The following is an 18,985-nucleotide window of genomic DNA, read 5'->3' as shown; positions in this document are numbered from 1 at the left end:
TTAAACACGCGTTGGACATGGCAGAATGCACCAGTGAAATGAGACGTGTGGATCACACCTATAAATAGAGACACCGCAACTTGTCACTTTACCCTTGGTCAGTGTCTCCACTTGTATAAAAAGGCTTTCTGTTTCTTATTACAGGAAGACTCATGCACCTGTATGCTGTGTGTGTGGACTGCTTAGAAGGGGTTCACAAAATCATCTGCATTAAATGCAAATCGCGCTGGGACGGGAGCTGGCACCAGCTGGGAACGATGTATACCTATGATATTCTGGCGGCCTCCCCGTGCTGTCAGGTTTGTATTACACATCGCTGTCATTTGGTTTACAAACGTACTCGTGGTGAGTTTAATGTAGCCAACTGAGCCGGCTACATTTTAACTAGCTTTATTTTTTTTTTTTTTAGACTCTTTCTACACTTATTGGTTCAATTTTCTTTTACGAGCTTTTGAACATCAAGAAATCGTTTACCATCCTCCTCAATAATGTATTGATCTTTATTTTATGGTTTCAGCCCCCCCCCAAAAAGCATTATTGTCTTTAAAAAAAATTAAAAAAATTCAAATGTATTTCCTCGCAAGTTGCTTTACAATTTCTTGTAATTAACTTCTTCATATGTTTTAGTTTACGAATAACTTCTCTTAATTATTTGTATTACCAATGTGATGCTGTGATCTGAACATTTAGTAAATAACACTCAGAGGTCTTTGCTGGCATTTCTGATCAAATGTAAATCTACCTAATATTATCCTTTTCTGTACTGGAGGGATCAGCAATTCATTGTTATGCTTTACGATTGCTGACTGATTAATCATGTGACATGGAAAAGTAAATCGAAATGTGTATTAGAATGGCAAGAAGTTACAATATTCAGGCCACTGCCGAGATTCAAAGTGATGAAACAAATAGCAATTGGAACCAAATGTTAGTTGACCCAGAACTGTCTGCACTGTGTATACTGTCGGTAAAATAGGACATATGATGAATGCCAAGTTTAGAACATTTAGATGCACCTCTGAATTTGTGTGAAACAAATGTGGTTTACCCATGGCAAATGGAGATGAGGGAAAGGAAATATTAAGAGATAGGAGATGTCTCACCATCAAACGCCCAATGTTCAACGATGGCGAGCTGATTGTGTGGAGGGGAGGTGATCATTTACTTGAGTTTAAAAAAAAAATCATCTAAGCTAGTGTGTTGCTGTAGTTTTGAAAAATGTATCATGGTCTGAAAACCAATAATAATGTGTGTACATGAAACAATGCCACCAGTCACACAGCTGCTTCAATTAGCTGAATATTGTTAAAAGCACGAAGCAAATGATTGAAACTGCAATAGTGCTGATCGGGGCACGACCTCACAAACTCCCATTGATTTAATCAGCGCTATCGCAGTTTAATGAACACCCCCTATGTCCCATTCTCCCAATACATCATGCTGACAGCCAGCTTATGAGCTTGGGGGGAAAAAAATATATTTGAATTTCAAGAATCAAACTAATACTGTTCCCATTGCATCACTAGAATATCATATACTGTAGTGAGCCAGAGCCTAAACCGTTTAACCTTCACTTATCTCCACCCATCTGTGGTCAGCTTGCCCTTCCTGTTTAATGAAGTTCAGTGTGGTACAGGGTGACCGACCAGAAGCTGAATCCAACTTCCATCTCTGGCCAGGCCCTGTCCACCCCCCACCTGCCACCTCTCCAGGCTGTCTGGGGGCCTGCTTGTGTAGATACATTGTTTCTACAATGCCTTAAAACTACATTCTAGGTGTTATCGCTTATGTGTATCGATTTAATGCCGTATACAGCTGACTTCACACATTTTTCATTTATGCAAAGCAGCTGCATATTGCTTTTAGTTTACGTGTGTGTGTGTGTGTGTGTATATGTGTATGTATATATATATATGTGTATGTATATAAATGTGTGTGTGTGTGTGTGTGTGTGTGTATATAAATGTGTGTGTGTGTGTATATAAATGTGTGTGTGTGTGTGTGTGTGTGTGTATATAAATGTGTGTGTGTGTGTATATAAATGTGTGTGTGTGTGTGTGTATATATATACACACACCTTTGTGAATACAGCAGTAATTTAATCCTGTTCATCCCCGTCTCCAACAGGCTCGGCTGAACTGCAAACACTGCGGGAAGCCCGTCATAGATGTTCGCATCGGCATGCAGTATTTCTCCGAGTACAGCAATGTTCAGCAGTGTCCTCACTGTGGGAATCTAGACTACCATTTTGTGAAGCCATTCTCTTCATACAAAGTTCTGGAGGCCTATTGACGAAAGCTTTGCTTTAGTAATAGCCATTTTATAGGTATTGCTACTTTGTTACATATCTTTTTATAGGACATATTCTGTGATAAATTAACTTTTTGTTTTCTAATTCCAAAAAAAAAAAAGAAAAAAAATTCTTTATATATCATGTTACTAAAACTTGTATCTTCACAATCCCCCATTAGTTGGGAAATGTAATATAAAAATGTGACGGGTGAATGTAAATTTTATGCCAGCAAAGGGTATTTTAAAAAATAAATACATTTCTGACCAGTTTAAGTGTTTGGCCATAATACTCCTGATTTATATTTAATATAAAACTTGCTCTCATAGGCTAAGCACTTAAAGGAAAACAAAACCCTTCCCGCCAAAGCAAATTATTATTTTTTTTTTAAATAAATGTTATATTTAAAGCCATTTTGCTTTTTTATAATGCTATTATTTTGTGCTTCACGAAAGGGGAAACTATATTCATTGCTGATATAAATGTATGTTGTACAAAGCAAAAGAGTATTAATATTGCCTTTTCCCCTTCGCTAGAGGGGGCATCAAGGGTCAAACGGGGCGAAGAGCTTCAGCCTTTTTATCCTGTCCCGCCTATCTCACAGAAATCACATTAACCCTTGGAGTGCCACAGGGCGTAGCTACTCCGTCACCGGGTCTGGCACTCGGGAGGCACCTTGGCATGGCGGCTACATCCCAAACTCCTGCACGTTCTATTGGGGCAGATAAGGACGCGATGTGAGCTGATGGGGAACAGAATGGGAGGATGACTCCTCCCCCAACCATTCTGTCATAAGGGATGGAAGCGACCGTGTGACCGCTTCTCGAAGCAGTCACATGATCAGAGCGCCGGAGAGGCTGTGGCAATTTGGCTCTCCAGCACTCGAAGGGTTAAAGTTTTTTGCCTTTAAAAAAAAATTAAAAAGATGGGAAGCAGGGGGTCTCCGTAGCTGAACCATGTTAATTTCAGGTCTGGAGACCCAGAGACACATGGGAAGGTGATGCTGGTATCTCACTGCTGTTTAAAGCTCCCGGCATGCAGGCTAGTAGGAAGCCGCTGGGGATGGCGTCACGTCTTCGTATTGCCCTGCGAGACGCGGACCGTTTTTAAGCAGACATTTTCTGTGCCCAGCTGAAGCTGCTACCGGCTCCCCCGTTTTTTAGATGCAAGTATCTCGGGAAGCAGGGGGTCTCCAGAGCTGAAATCAACATGCAGCAGCTCCGGAGACCCCCTGCGACAAGCCTAGTTTAAAAAGCAAACAAATGATAAAACGAGGTAAATTAACTTTAATTGGAAAATTAAGCAAACATGGCTGTATTCCCCCGCCCTAGGAATGAAGTTTCTTTTATAAAGGGAAAGCATAAGACTTGTCATTCAAATGTCACTGAGATGGAGCAAACAGGATTGGAAGGGGAAGGTGTGATAATCAAAGTCCTCATTGCAATAGAAAGCGACGAAAACCTTTCCCGACTTTCAATAATGATTTAGAAAATGTTTATACTTGTCTCATTTTTCTTTTATCTTTTTTTTTAACACGAATAAATTGCCCAGTTTTAACTAACATATTACTAATTAAGTTCAGTTTTTTGTCCTACGTAAACTTTATCATGCAAAATGCTACAGTAATGATTTTAATCAAACAACTGCAAATCTAGCAAAAAAACATGGCTTTCAAAAAGAGATGGCGTTTGAATATGAGGGTGTATTACATTGCTCTGATGCTACTCTACAGTTGCCTTCTATAGGGAGGAGCTGGAGGATACAAAGGTAGCTGTTGCATGCAATAAGGAAAACTCCATCCATTAACTTCACTGTAAATAGTTCTAAAGGAGATCAATTACTACACGAGTGAAAACGATATATGTATAATATATATATTTATTTTACTGGAGTCGGTAAAATAAAGACTCTGATCCAAGTGGAGTGTGGCACTGTTATCTCCATGTTAATCTCCTGGATCTAGCGCCGGGATTCACTGAGCGCCGATGCCAAGTATCACAGTCTGATTTTGGCGCCCGGATAGGGGTATGGTGCCCTGCATCAGCGCTTAGTGAATCTCCCTCCTAAGAATCTTACCATTCACCCTTCTGGTAAACCCATTGTTGCGTCAAACGGGGATTCTCCAGTACAGTACCACGGGTATAGAATGTGGCAGAAGTTAATAGATTCAGTGGCACCGTGTTTTCATGGATAAAGGTTTGTGAAATATACAGGAAATCAATGAAAGCAGAAACCATTCTTTTCCCCCCCCCTTCTAAATTTGTATAAAATAAATATGAAAAGAAACTTAATTACACAAAACATTGAGGGCTGTATTTACTAAGCTGTGTTGGTCCATAAGACCCCTATCAGCACGACTTTCTAGCTATGGCCCTTCATATCCTATTCAAGTGAATGTGCTGTAAGGGGTCTTCCAGCCCAGAAGGTCTCTCATGGAGTAACACGGTTTTAGTAAACATGCCCCATTACAGCTCATTCACTTGAATGGTGTTCAGGTGTTTTTTGGCGCTGGACGGTATCATGGAACAGCCCTAAAATTAAATATGGGTCCATCTCTGATCCCGGACAGTTCTATTGACCGTAGAGTTGGTCCCATACTTGGTATGTGGTAATATTCCATAAGATACGTTCTAGCGCCGGAAGACACCTTGACACCATTGTAGTGAATGATGTATGTTGTTTAAATATTGAGGTTCCAAAGAAGAGAGAAACATGTTCAGAAGCATTGAAATGTGATACTGCTGTCCGCTGACTGCATAGGCCACAAATCATAACAACATTTTATTAATCTTACCTCAATCAGGACATCTCCTGCAGCTCATCCATAATCCCCCGAGGTCTAGGGATCTTCCGGCTCTCCAGATATTTTTAAGCTTTATTTGGGATGGTTTTGACACCCCAAAAAAATACAAACTACAAACATGGCTGTGGGGTCGTCAATCGAAATAGCTGATTTTTCTATTAGCCGCAACGCTGAATATACTGTACCATCATTTGGACAAACAAAACCCCCCAAAAGAACAGCTGTCACATCTCAAACAAAATGTCAAATGTTTCAAATTAAAAAGTAATGACTTTTTAAACAATCAGTTGGATGAGGGCAGCATTTTAATTTTTTTCAGAATTGGCAGATCATATAAAGTTACATGTCGTCTTAGCAATACATGTAGGAGTTCCCAATAAAGCAATACATGTAGGAGTTCCCAATAAAGTATGATCTCATTCTCAGAAATGTGTAAGGGTATTTAGAAAGGAAGACAGCACTGGTGTACTGCCGATTGTTGAGTTGTAATGCAACAGGAAGCCTTTTTTTAGCAGGCTCTACAAACTGTTTTCAGCCAGTATTTCTCATAAATATATATTTAAAAATGACATTTTAAACTGATCTGTGTGAATGTGATCAATATTAAAATGTGAAACTTCAAGACAATATGTGGAAAAAAAACTATTGTAAGAACCGAGAAGAAAATTCTTTATTACACAATCCCTACAATGTTTTTTTTATTATAATCTGGTTTCAATTTACACAATGTTGGTGACCTTGCACGTGGCATTATCCACTAAAAGCATGGTGTTCCTATTTACAGTATTAATGACGAAACACAAACTTAACTCCATCCTGTAACAGCTGAGGGAGCTGCAGGCATATTGTATCAGGCACAAATGAGCATGTTTTCAAGACAGCGGAACAGACCGTACGCAATTAAAACAGTGTTTGAAAGTTAACGTACACTATATCTTGGAATGACCAGCATGTTAACACTGCAGTTACTTTCCAGCTACTCCTAAAGTATATTTTGTAATGGTTTCATTGCAGTAAAACTGTGCACTGTTCTAGTGAAGATAAATCTATTCAGCATTATTAGTTCTTGCCAAAAATCAGATATTCTAACGTCCTAATCTGATCCCCAAACAGATGTAATATAAAAAAAAAATCTGTACCAAAGGACTTGTGTTTTATGACGTTATATATATTTTTGTTTTCTAGAAAGAATAAGCTTTGTGAGGCTAGAATTGTATGGAGATAATGTTTAATATGACAAGTATTTGTTTTCAGAGAGGGTCAAAAACGTTGCCTTGACTGTTCAGTGCGGTCACTATTTGATAACCGCGCAGCCTCCTTTTTTTTTCTCTCTCTCTACGAAAGGTGACTGTTCTAGACGAAGAATTTGAATTGTTAATTGTCAGATCCCCCAATATTGTACAGCGAGTGTTGTTTTTCTTCATGATTTGGGATCTGAAACTAATGTAACGATTATCACTAAAGGCTGTGATCATCTTCACTTTTTACAAGAGAAGGCAAAATAAAATCTTACATACCAAACTGCACACTGGATTCTTTGCTTCTGTTTATACATTTTATGCTTTGATTTATATTGTATGTCCAGGCTAAGTATGAAATGAACTAAAATCTATCATCTACATTTCTTCATAGTTCTCCTATCTGGGCGAATTCCCTAAAGCAAGGTAGAGGTAGGCAAGAAGGTTCATGAATGTGTGTGTGTGTGTGTGTGTGTGTGTGTATATACCCTATTTCCTTCATTCTAAGATGCACCTTTTTTTCGATTTTCACATGTCTGAAATCGGGGTGCGTCTTAGAATCGATGTATTGCAGATGGTTGAAGATGGACAGCGGGTGGGAGTGCGGTATAACATTTTGCCTTCACAGGAACTCGTGACCAGTTGTGCCATGTCTTCAGCAACTACATTGGACGCTTGATTTTTGACTTTTTGCAGTTATTATACAATATAGACTAATTAAGCTAATTGTTATTTTGATATCTGCTTTTGATTTTTGGCATCTTGTGTTGTCCCACATGACATGTTTCCATGGAACTATTGCAACTAGTTTGGACTGACTCTTTAGCTTCCTCCGATATATTTAGTATCTGATAGTGCGCCTGATTGCCAAGGTGCAATTAACTACATTATCTGCCAATTAAGTCTTATACAGTGACCAATCTACTATGTGTGCCATTTCTGTTATGCATGGTCTGGCTCTTACTTAATGAAGCCACACCAGTCAGGTCATTAGTTTGTATGATGATTTATTTATGGATATTTTTTAATTAAGCCAGAGCATCTCAGTATATATATGTTCCCATTTATGGGTATCACTGTACTGCACTTTATTATGGGTGTTGTTGTTTGTGCCACATTTTTCATGCTTGTTTGATTATAATGACCAGCCTATGATGCCATTAGCCAATGTTGCTAGCATTGACACTGTATTTTACCCTTATACAGTATTAGGCATTTACACATGCCTTTATTCAGCCTGTTTAGGCTTATTCCCCTTCTTCCTTGATTAAAGCTAGTTGCTACACACAGTTTAACAACTGTTTATGAGCTATCACATTAGTTAGCAAGCATCATGATCACCATTCATGCCCTGAGACGCTCAGACCGCGAAGGACCACTTCGCCTGCAGTTGCGCTTATTATTTATTTAATTCCCGCGGTTCGCGCATGCGCAAAGGTCATCTTGTCAGCTCCACACGCGTTACATTCTCCCTTCACCAGCTCGCGGCTCGCGCATGCGCAGACATGCGTTTCATTGGTTACATGCACCCCCTCTGGCTCTGAGACACGCGACGGAGTTGATTTGACTTATAGCCTATAACCCTTGACCCGCTCATGCGCAGTGAGTGCGTTTCACGGGACGGGTGCATCATTGCGTTTCAGTTAACGCCTGACAGTCTGGTTGCAATGGGAGGGTCCTGCATTTAGCATGCAAGTTATTGTTTGAATTAAATTATGTATTGCACCTGTTTGTCATGGTTTGGTAGGGTATTTATATGTGTTCTATTGCACTCTGTATGTACATCACCTTGAGAAAGGTCCCGTGTGTAGGACCGAAACGTTGGATATGATGTCTCACTAAATACAAATCTTTTTTTGACTACCTCGTGCAGTGCTGCCTCTGATATTCGCTCAAACGGTATCGTATTGCCTATATGTGTGTGTGTATGTGTGTATGTGTGTATGTGTGTATGTGTGTATGTGTGTATGTATGTATGTGTGTATGTGTGTATATATATATATATATATATATATATATATATATATATATATATATATATATATATATATATATATATATATATATATTCACACACACACACATTATCGGTCACCACAACTGTCCCAGTTGGAGTTACAAAAAAGGAAAAGCCATTTAAGGTAAGGGTAAAGTATATAAGGTGACAATTACTCAAAAGGTAATGTCTCACTTCCTTAAAAAGAGAAATGAAGCAGTCAATGCACCAAAGATAATAAAAGGGACAAGCTATAGTTTGTGCAAAAAAACGTATTCAAGCATGTATTGAAACAAATATCTTTCACTATAGGACCATCACGTCCTAGGCATAATCAAAAGACATAGCATCAGTAATCAATGGTTAAGAATAAGCAACATCTATAAGAATACAAGTCGTATAGAGAAAGCGCCTTACCGGCTAGAGAAAAATCTAACTGCTGACACCTTTTTTATTAAGAGTCATGAACATTTACCCATGGGGATATAGAAGGCATTTATCTAATGAAGTGTCTGGCTGCCCTATCCACTTGCTATAGTGTTCACTTCACATTGCCTGAGTTTAACAATCCATATTCTTCTGTGGTAGGCAGCCTCTGACAACATGGAGTTTGTGGGGTGCCTAATTTAAAGGGACTGGTTGAATAAGAGAGGTTCTATGAAGGTGCAAACTGTTGCCCACCCTGTCCTTATCAGGGAGCCAGTAAAATTGAGGGTGGGCGGGGATTCTGGCTGTGCGACTCCTGCTGATCACACTGACATCACACCAAAGGGAGTTACCAGAGAAAATCAAACCCCTCCCAAGTCTCAGCTCATCTCATTTACCAACACAATGTTTAAAAAAATATTTAGGTTTCAGATTTATTTATATATATATATATATATATATATATATATATATATATATATATATTAAAATAAAAAGATAACAATCACACAGATGTAACCCTGTTACATCTAGGTTATAAACAGGTAGGTGAGGAAATGGACAAGAAGAGGAAGGCGTTTAGATTCTTTAAGTCAGAAGGGACATTAGGGAATGTAACAAAAATTGCAAAAGGGCAATCAAATTAGCAAAAATGGATAATGGAAAAAGGATTGCAATATTAAGTAAGGCCCACTCTAAAATGTTCTTTAAGTACCTTAATAACAAAAAAAGGAGAAAAGAAAATATAGGACCCTTTCAGTGTGAGATGGGTCGGCAGATTATTGGAGATAAGCAAAAAGTGGAGGTATTAAACAATTTTTTTGCCTCTGTGTGTTTACCAGGGAAGAATCAATTTCAATAGTAGCACCGCAGGAGGAAGCCACAACCTCCATATTAATGAATAATTGGTTAACTGAGGAAGAAGTTCATAAGCGACTTGAAAAAATGAAAGTAGATAAGGCACCTGGCCCCGATGGCATACATCCACGAGTTCTGAAAGAAGTTAAGCTCAGTAATAGCCAAACCATTATATTTAATATTCAAGGACTCCATTTCCACAGGCTCAGTACCACAAGATTGGTGTAAAGCAGATGTGATGCCTATATTTAAAAAGGGAGCTAGATCACTACTGGGGAATTACAGACCTGTAAGCCTGACTTCAATAGTAGGGAAACTACTTGAACGTTTAATATGGGATATATTCAGGAATACCTAATGGAAAACAAAATTATTAGTAATAGTCAGCATGGATTTATGAAGGATAGATCATGCCAAACTAACCTTATTTGTTTCTTTGAGAAGGTAAGTAGAAATTTAGACCAGGATAATGCAGTTGATGTGGTCTACTTAGATTTTGCAAAGGCTTTTGATACGGTTCTACACAAGAGGTTGGTGTACAAAACAAAGAAAATTGGACTCAGTAATAATATACTGTATGCACCTGGATTGAAAACTGGTTAAAGGACAGACAACAGAGGGTTGTCATAAATGGAACTTTTTCAGGTTGGGCTAAAGTCGTGAGTGGAGTACCTCAGGGATCGGTACTGGGACCCCTGCTTTTTAACTTGTTTATTAATGACCTTGAGGTTGGCATCGAGAGCAAAGTCTCCATCTTTGCTGATGATACTAAATTGTTTAAGGTAATAGAATCAGAGCAGGATGTAATTTCTCTTCAGAAGGACTTGGAGAGACTGGAAACGTGGGCAGGTAAATGGCAGATGAGGTTTAATATGGATAACTGTAAGGTTATGCATTTGGGATGCAAGAATAAAAAGGCAAATTACAAATTAAATGGGGATAAATTAGGGGAATCCTTGATGGAGAAGGATTTAGGAGTGCTTGTAGGCAGCAGGCTTAGCAATAGGACCCAAAGTCATGCAGTAGCTGCAAAGGCAAACATGATCTTATCTTGCATCAAACGGGCAATGGATGGAAAGGAAGTAAACATTATTATGCCCCTTTACAAAGCATTAGTAAGACCACACCTTGAATATGGAGTACAATTTTTGGCACCAATCCTAAGAAAAGACATTATGGAACTAGAGAGTGCAGAGAAGAGCCACCAAATTAATAAAGGAGATGGACAATCTAACTAATGAGGAGAGGCTAGCTAAATTAGATTTACATTAGAAAAGAGGTGTCCAAGAGGGGATATGATAACTATATACAAATATATTCGGGGTCAATACAAGGAGCTTTCAAAAGAACTGTTGATCCCACAGGCAGTACGAAGGACTCTGGGCCATCCCTTAAGGTTGGAGGAAAGGAAATTTCACGAGCAACAAAGGAAAGGGTTCTTTACAGTAAGGGCAGTTAAAATGTGGAATTCATTACCCATGGAGAGTGATGGCAGATACAATTGCTTTGTTCAAAAAAAGGTTGGACATCTTTTTAGATAGGAAAGGTATACAGGGATATACCAAAACCGTATACATGGGAAGGATGTTGATCCAGGGATTAATCCGATTGCCAATTCTTGGAGTCAGGAAGGAATTTATTTTTCCCCTTATGAGATATCATTGGATGATGTGACTCTGGGGTTTTTGTTTGCCTTCCTCTGGATCAATAAGTAAGTATAAATATAGGATAAAGTATCTGTTGTCTAAATTTAGCATAGGTTGAATTTGATCGACGTATGTCTTTTTTCAACCTCATCTACTATGTAACTATGTAACACTTTAAACATTGTTGCCATTACTATGTAACTAAACTTTTTGGGGGAAGATACATCAAGTGCATTTATGGGTTAGCTCCCCCGATCCGGCATTAACTTCCATTGAAGTCAATGGACAATCGAGTAGATCAGGGCTCTTTGCCTGCGAAGGGTCTGGATGAGACCCTTGGACTCTAGTAGGAGCAGAGTCATACTAGTTACTTAGGCAGCTAAGTGCAATTTAGTACACTGAAACCCAGTGGTAGGTTAAACTAATGTAAATATACATGGTACAGATGTTATAAAAGCTTGCAACATGATGGAATATAATCATTTTCAAGTCTTTAAATGGATCTAAAATGACATTGCAATTGGCTTGTGGCTCTTCTACGCCTAATTGTTTTCTGAGCTGGCCCCTTTGGAGAACTAGTTGAAGAGCACTGGAGTAGAGTATGTTTAATAGGGCAATCCTTCCTAGGGATGAGTATGTTTAATAGGGCAATCCTTCCTAGGGATGAGTATGTTTAATAGGGCAATCCTTCCTAGGGATGAGTATGTCTAATAGGGCAATCCTTCCTAGGGATGAGTATGTTTAATAGGGCAATCCTTCCTAGGGATGAGTATGTTTAATAGGGCAATCCTTCCTAGGGATGAGTATGTTTAATAGGGCAATCCTTCCTAGGGATGAGTATGTTTAATAGGGCAATCCTTCCTAGGGATGAGTATGTTTAATAGGGCAATCCTTCCTAGGGATGAGTATGTTTAATAGGGCAATCCTTCCTAGGGATGAGTATGTTTAATAGGGCAATTCTTCCTAGGGGTTAGTATGTTTAATAGGGCAATCCTGCCTAGGGATGAGTATGTTTAATAGGGCAATCCTTCCTAGGGGTTAGTATGTTTAATAGGGCAATCCTTCCTAGGGATGAGTATGTTTAATAGGGCAATCCTTCCTAGGGATGAGTATGTTTAATAGGGCAATCCTTCCTAGGGATTAGTATGTTTAATAGGGCAATCCCTTCTAGGGATGAGTATGTTTAATAGGGCAATCGTTCCTAGGGATGAGTATGTTTAATAGGGCAATCCTTCCTAGGGATGGGTATGTTTAATAGGGCAATCCTTCCTAGGGATGAGTATGTTTAATAGGGCAATCCTTCCTAGGGATGAGTATGTTTAATAGGGCAATTCTTCCTAGGGATGAGTATGTTTAATAGGGCAATCCTTCCTAGGGATGAGTGTTTAATAGGGCAATCCTTCCTAGGGATGAGTGTTTAATAGGGCAATCCCTCCTAGGGATGAGTATGTTTAATAGGGCAATCCCTCCTAGGGATGAGTATGTTTAATAGGGCAATCCTTCCTAGGGATGAGTATGTTTAATAGGGCAATCCATCCTAGGGATGAGTATGTTTAATAGGGCAATCCTTCCTAGGGATGAGTATGTTTAATAGGGCAATCGTTCCTAGGGATGAAACACAAAAAAAGACAACAGCGCAAACGCCCATAGTGAAGTTTGTAAAAATATATGAATATATATTGTTAGGGTATTATATCTGCGTACATCAGATAAGTAAGTTTACAGCATTTCATGTGCAATACATGAGTTACCAATCGTCGCACTGCCACCACCAGACCTCAGGAGTTCTCCTTCCCAGCCTCCAAGACAAGCCGCCACGATCGTGATGTGGAGCCTCCACTGCGGTGCTGTGTCCTGATCGATATCCTTTCCTGATCACTGCCGTCACTCTTGCTCCTCAGGTCTGCCGCCGTCTGCAACTGCTTCCCGCACCTCAGATCACTGAGTTAGTAAGTCACGTGTCCCGCGGGGTTTTGCGACCGGCCGTAAAGGGAGATGTGTGACGTAAAGCGTGATGGTATCTTTACTGCAGCATACCGAATACAGCTTTTTGCATGAAATAAGTCCAATGAGGATAGACCACGCAGATTGTGGAAATACAGTTCTAGGACTATTAAAATTCTTTATCCAACGCGTTTCGAAGCGTGAGCTTCTTCTTCAGGGATAAATTTGAACTAAATTAAGAGCATATTTATACCCTTGAACCACCGCTGATTGGTCAAATTCAGAGGTTTCTCAACCAATCTGATTAGCACTATACAGCATCCCACATGTGTGGGTGTGATGGAATCATTACTTCTTAGTGTGCTCAAGTGAGTTAACCCTATCAGCTCTGGTCCAATGATATAGTTTAAACACAACACATCTTTATTACATATATCAACTTAAAATCACAATGATAAAATTGCCAATGATTAAGGACGTTCAATGGCTCTGAAATGAAACAAGGGATGGGTATGTTTAATAGGGCAATCCTTCCTAGGGATGGGTATGTTTAATAGGGCAATCCTTCCTAGGGATGAGTGTTTAATAGGGCAATCGTTCCTAGGGTTGAGTGTTTAATAGGGCAATCCTTCCTAGGGATGAGTATGTTTAATAGGGCAATCCTTCCTAGGGATGAGTATGTTTAATAGGGAAATTCTTCCTAGGGATGAGTATGTTTAATAGGGCAATCCTTCCTAGGGATGAGTATGTTTAATAGGGCAATCCCTCCTAGGGATGAGTATGTTTAATAGGGCAATCCTTCCTAGGGATGAGTATGTTTAATAGGGCAATCCCTCCTAGGGATGAGTATGTTTAATAGGGCAATCCTTCCTAGGGATGAGTATGTTTAATAGGGCAATCGTTCCTAGGGATGAGTATGTTTAATAGGGCAATCCTTCCTAGGGATGAGTATGTTTAATAGGGCAATCCTTCCTAGGGATGAGTATGTTTAATACGGCAATCCTTCCTAGGGATGAGTATGTTTAATAGGGCAATCCTTCCTAGGGATGGGTATGTTTAATAGGGCAATCCCTCCTAGGGATGAGTATGTTTAATAGGGCAATCCCTCCTAGGGATGAGTATGTTTAATAGGGCAATCCTTCCAAGGGATTAGTATGTTTAATAGGGCAATCCTTCCTAGGGATGAGTGTTTAATAGGGCAATCCTTCCTAGGGATGAGTATGTTTAATAGGGCAATCCTTCCTATGGATGAGTATGTTTAATAGGGCAATCCTTCCTAGGGATGAGTGTTTAATAGGGCAATCCTTCCTAGGGATGAGTATGTTTAATAGGGCAATCCTTCCTAGGGATGAGTGTTTAATAGGGCAATTGTTCCTAGGGATGAGTATGTTTAATAGGGCAATCCCTCCTAGGGATGAGTATGTTTAATAGGGCAATCCTTCCTAGGGATGAGTATGTTTAATAGGGCAATCCCTCCTAGGGATGAGTATGTTTAATAGGGCAATCCTTCCTAGGGATGAGTATGTTTAATAGGGCAATCGTTCCTAGGGATGAGTATGTTTAATAGGGCAATCCTTCCTAGGGATGAGTATGTTTAATAGGGCAATCGTTCCTAGGGATGAGTATGTTTAATACGGCAATCGTTCCTAGGGATGAGTATGTTTAATACGGCAATCCTTCCTAGGGATGAGTATGTTTAATAGGGCAATCCTTCCTAGGGATGGGTATGTTTAATAGGGCAATCCCTCCTAGGGATGAGTATGTTTAATAGGGCAATCCTTCCAAGGGATTAGTATGTTTAATAGGGCAATCCTTCCTAGGGATGAGTGTTTAATAGGGCAATCCTTCCTAGGGATGAGTATGTTTAATAGGGCAATCCTTCCTATGGATGAGTATGTTTAATAGGGCAATCCTTCCTAGGGATGAGTGTTTAATAGGGCAATCCTTCCTAGGGATGAGTATGTTTAATAGGGCAATCCTGCCTAGGGATGAGTATGTTTAATAGGGCAATCCTTCCTAGGGATGAGTGTTTAATAGGGCAATCCTTCCTAGGGATGAGTATGTTTAATAGGGCAATCCTTCCTAGGGATGAGTATGTTTAATAGGGCAATCCTTTCTAGGGATGAGTATCTTAATAGGGCAATCCTTCCTAGGGATGAGTGTTTAATAGGGCAATCCTTCCTAGGGATGAGTGTTTAATAGGGCAATCCTTCCTAGGGATGAGTGTTTAATAGGGCAATTGTTCCTAGGGATGAGTATGTTTAATAGGGCAATCCTTCCTAGGGATGAGTATGTTTAATAGGGCAATCCTGCCTAGGGATGAGTATGTTTAATAGGGCAATCCTTCCTAGGGATGAGTATGTTTAATAGGGCAATCCTGCCTAGGGATGAGTATGTTTAATAGGGCAATCCTTCCTAGGGATGAGTATGTTTAATAGGGCAATCCTTCCTAGGGATGAGTATGTTTAATAGGGCAATCCTTCCTAGGGATGAGTATGTTTAATAGGGCAATCCTTCCTAGGGATGAGTATGTTTAATAGGGCAATCCTTCCTAGGGATGAGTATGTTTAATAGGGCAATCCTTCCTAGGGATGAGTATGTTTAATAGGGCAATCCTTCCTAGGGATGAGTATGTTTAATAGGGCAATCCTTCCTAGGGATGAGTGTTTAATAGGGCAATCCTTCCTAGAGATGAGTGTTTAATAGGGCAATCCTTCCTAGGGATGAGTATGTTTAATAGGGCAATCCTGCCTAGGGATGAGAGTGTTTAACAGGGCAATCCCTCCTAGGGATGAGTATGTTTAATAGGGCAATCCTTCCTAGGGATTAGTATGTTTAATAGGGCAATCCTTCCTAGGGATGAGTGTTTAATAGGGCAATCCTTCCTAGGGTTGAGTGTTTAATAGGGCAATCCTTCCTAGGGATGAGTATGTTTAATAGGGCAATCCTTCCTAGGGATGAGTATGTTTAATAGGGCAATCCTTCCTAGGGATGAGTATGTTTAATAGGGCAATCCTTCCTAGGGATGGGTATGTTTAATAGGGCAATCCTTCCTAGGGATGAGTGTTTAATAGGGCAATCCTTCCTAGGGATGAGTGTTTAATAGGGCAATCCTTCCTAGGGATGAGTATGTTTAATAGGGCAATCTTTCCTAGGGATCAGTATGTTTAATAGGGCAATCCTTCCTAGGGATGAGTGTTTAATAGGGCAATCCTTCCTAGGGATTAGTATGTTTAATAGGGCAATCCTTCCTAGGGATGAGTATGTTTAATAGGGCAATCCTTCCTAGGGATGAGTATGTTTAATAGGGCAATCCTTCCTAGGGATGAGTGTTTAATAGGGCAATCCTTCCTAGGGATGAGTATGTTTAATAGGGCAATCCTGCCTAGGGATGAGTATGTTTAATAGGGCAATCCTTCCTAGGGATGAGTGTTTAATAGGGCAATCCTTCCTAGGGATGAGTATGTTTAATAGGGCAATCCTTCCTAGGGATGAGTATGTTTAATAGGGCAATCCTTTCTAGGGATGAGTATTTTAATAGGGCAATCCTTCCTAGGGATGAGTGTTTAATAGGGCAATCCTTCCTAGGGATGAGTGTTTAATAGGGCAATCCTTCCTAGGGATGAGTGTTTAATAGGGCAATCGTTCCTAGGGATGAGTGTTTAATAGGGCAATCCTTCCTAGGGATGAGTGTTTAATAGGGCAATCCTTCCTAGGGATGAGTATGTTTAATAGGGCAATCCTGCCTAGGGATGAGTATGTTTAATAGGGCAATCCTTCCTAGGGATGAGTATGTTTAATAGGGCAATCCTTCCTAGGGATGAGTATGTTTAATAGGGCAATCCTTCCTAGGGATGAGTATGTTTAATAGGGCAATCCTTCCTAGGGATGAGTATGTTTAATAGGGCAATCCTTCCTAGGGATGAGTATGTTTAATAGGGCAATCCTTCCTAGGGATGAGTATGTTTAATAGGGCAATCCTTCCTAGGGATGAGTATGTTTAATAGGGCAATCCTTCCTAGGGATGAGTATGTTTAATAGGGCAATCCTTCCTAGGGATGAGTGTTTAATAGGGCAATCCTTCCTAGGGATGAGTATGTTTAATAGGGCAATCCTTCCTAGGGATGAGTATGTTTAATAGGGCAATCCTGCCTAGGGATGAGTATGTTTAATAGGGCAATCCTTCCTAGGGATGAGTATGTTTAATAGGGCAATCCTGCCTAGGGATGAGTATGTTTAATAGGGCAATCCTTCCTAGGGATGAGTATGTTTAATAGGGCAATCCTTCCTAGGGATGAGTATGTTTAATAGGGCAATCCTTCCTAGGGATGAGTATGTTTAATAGGGCAATCCTTCCTAGGGATGAGTATGTTTAATAGGGCAACCCTTCCTAGGGATGAGTATGTTTAATAGGGCAATGCTTCCTAGGGATGAGTATGTTTAATAGGGCAATCCTTCCTAGGGATGAGTATGTTTAATAGGGCAATCCTTCCTAGGGATGAGTGTTTAATAGGGCAATCCTTCCTAGAGATGAGTGTTTAATAGGGCAATCCTTCCTAGGGATGAGTATGTTTAATAGGGCAATCCTGCCTAGGGATGAGAGTGTTTAACAGGGCAATCCCTCCTAGGGATGAGTATGTTTAATAGGGCAATCCTTCCTAGGGATTAGTATGTTTAATAGGGCAATCCTTCCTAGGGATGAGTGTTTAATAGGGCAATCCTTCCTAGGGTTGAGTGTTTAATAGGGCAATCCTTCCTAGGGATGAGTATGTTTAATAGGGCAATCCTTCCTAGGGATGAGTATGTTTAATAGGGCAATCCTTCCTAGGGATGAGTATGTTTAATAGGGCAATCCTTCCTAGGGATGGGTATGTTTAATAGGGCAATCCTTCCTAGGGATGAGTGTTTAATAGGGCAATCCTTCCTAGGGATGAGTGTTTAATAGGGCAATCCTTCCTAGGGATGAGTATGTTTAATAGGGCAATCCTTCCTAGGGATCAGTATGTTTAATAGGGCAATCCTTCCTAGGGATGAGTGTTTAATAGGGCAATCCTTCCTAGGGATTAGTATGTTTAATAGGGCAATCCTTCCTAGGGATGAGTATGTTTAATAGGGCAATCCTTCCTAGGGATGAGTATGTTTAATAGGGCAATCCTTCCTAGGGATGAGTGTTTAATAGGGCAATCCTTCCTAGGGATGAGTATGTTTAATAGGGCAATCCTGCCTAGGGATGAGTATGTTTAATAGGGCAATCCTTCCTAGGGATGAGTGTTTAATAGGGCAATCCTTCCTAGGGATGAGTATGTTTAATAGGGCAATCCTTCCTAGGGATGAGTATGTTTAATAGGGCAATCCTTTCTAGGGATGAGTATTTTAATAGGGCAATCCTTCCTAGGGATGAGTGTTTAATAGGGCAATCCTTCCTAGGGATGAGTGTTTAATAGGGCAATCCTTCCTAGGGATGAGTGTTTAATAGGGCTATCGTTCCTAGGGATGAGTGTTTAATAGGGCAATCCTTCCTAGGGATGAGTGTTTAATAGGGCAATCCTTCCTAGGGATGAGTATGTTTAATAGGGCAATCCTGCCTAGGGATGAGTATGTTTAATAGGGCAATCCTTCCTAGGGATGAGTATGTTTAATAGGGCAATCCTTCCTAGGGATGAGTATGTTTAATAGGGCAATCCTTCCTAGGGATGAGTATGTTTAATAGGGCAATCCTTCCTAGGGATGAGTATGTTTAATAGGGCAATCCTTCCTAGGGATGAGTATGTTTAATAGGGCAAT

At 40.0% G+C, this 18,985-nt stretch overlaps 1 protein-coding gene across 6 annotated transcripts in view; it reads left to right on the top strand.

Annotated features, from left to right (window-relative positions):
- HECA (hdc homolog, cell cycle regulator) overlaps window positions 1-6,614 on the top strand; it is a 40,562-nt gene extending 33,948 nt beyond the window's left edge. For 5 of the 6 annotated variants that reach the window (XM_075597787.1, XM_075597785.1, XM_075597782.1 and 2 more), the window contains exons 3-4: window positions 145-345; window positions 2,128-6,614. In XM_075597787.1, coding sequence (XP_075453902.1) covers window positions 145-345; window positions 2,128-2,309 — 383 coding nt within the window. In that variant the 3' untranslated portion in view covers window positions 2,310-6,614. The remainder of the gene's footprint in view (window positions 1-144; window positions 346-2,127) is intronic. The other variant, XM_075597783.1, reaches the window with a different exon arrangement.
- The last annotated feature ends 12,371 nt before the right edge of the window (window positions 6,615-18,985 follow it).

This window comes from Ascaphus truei, chromosome 4, assembly GCF_040206685.1.
Source record: "Ascaphus truei isolate aAscTru1 chromosome 4, aAscTru1.hap1, whole genome shotgun sequence".
In the NCBI taxonomy this organism is placed as follows: Eukaryota; Metazoa; Chordata; class Amphibia; order Anura; family Ascaphidae; genus Ascaphus; species Ascaphus truei.
Note: the sequence above shows the minus strand (reverse complement) of the source record. Positions and strands in the feature narration are given on the sequence as shown.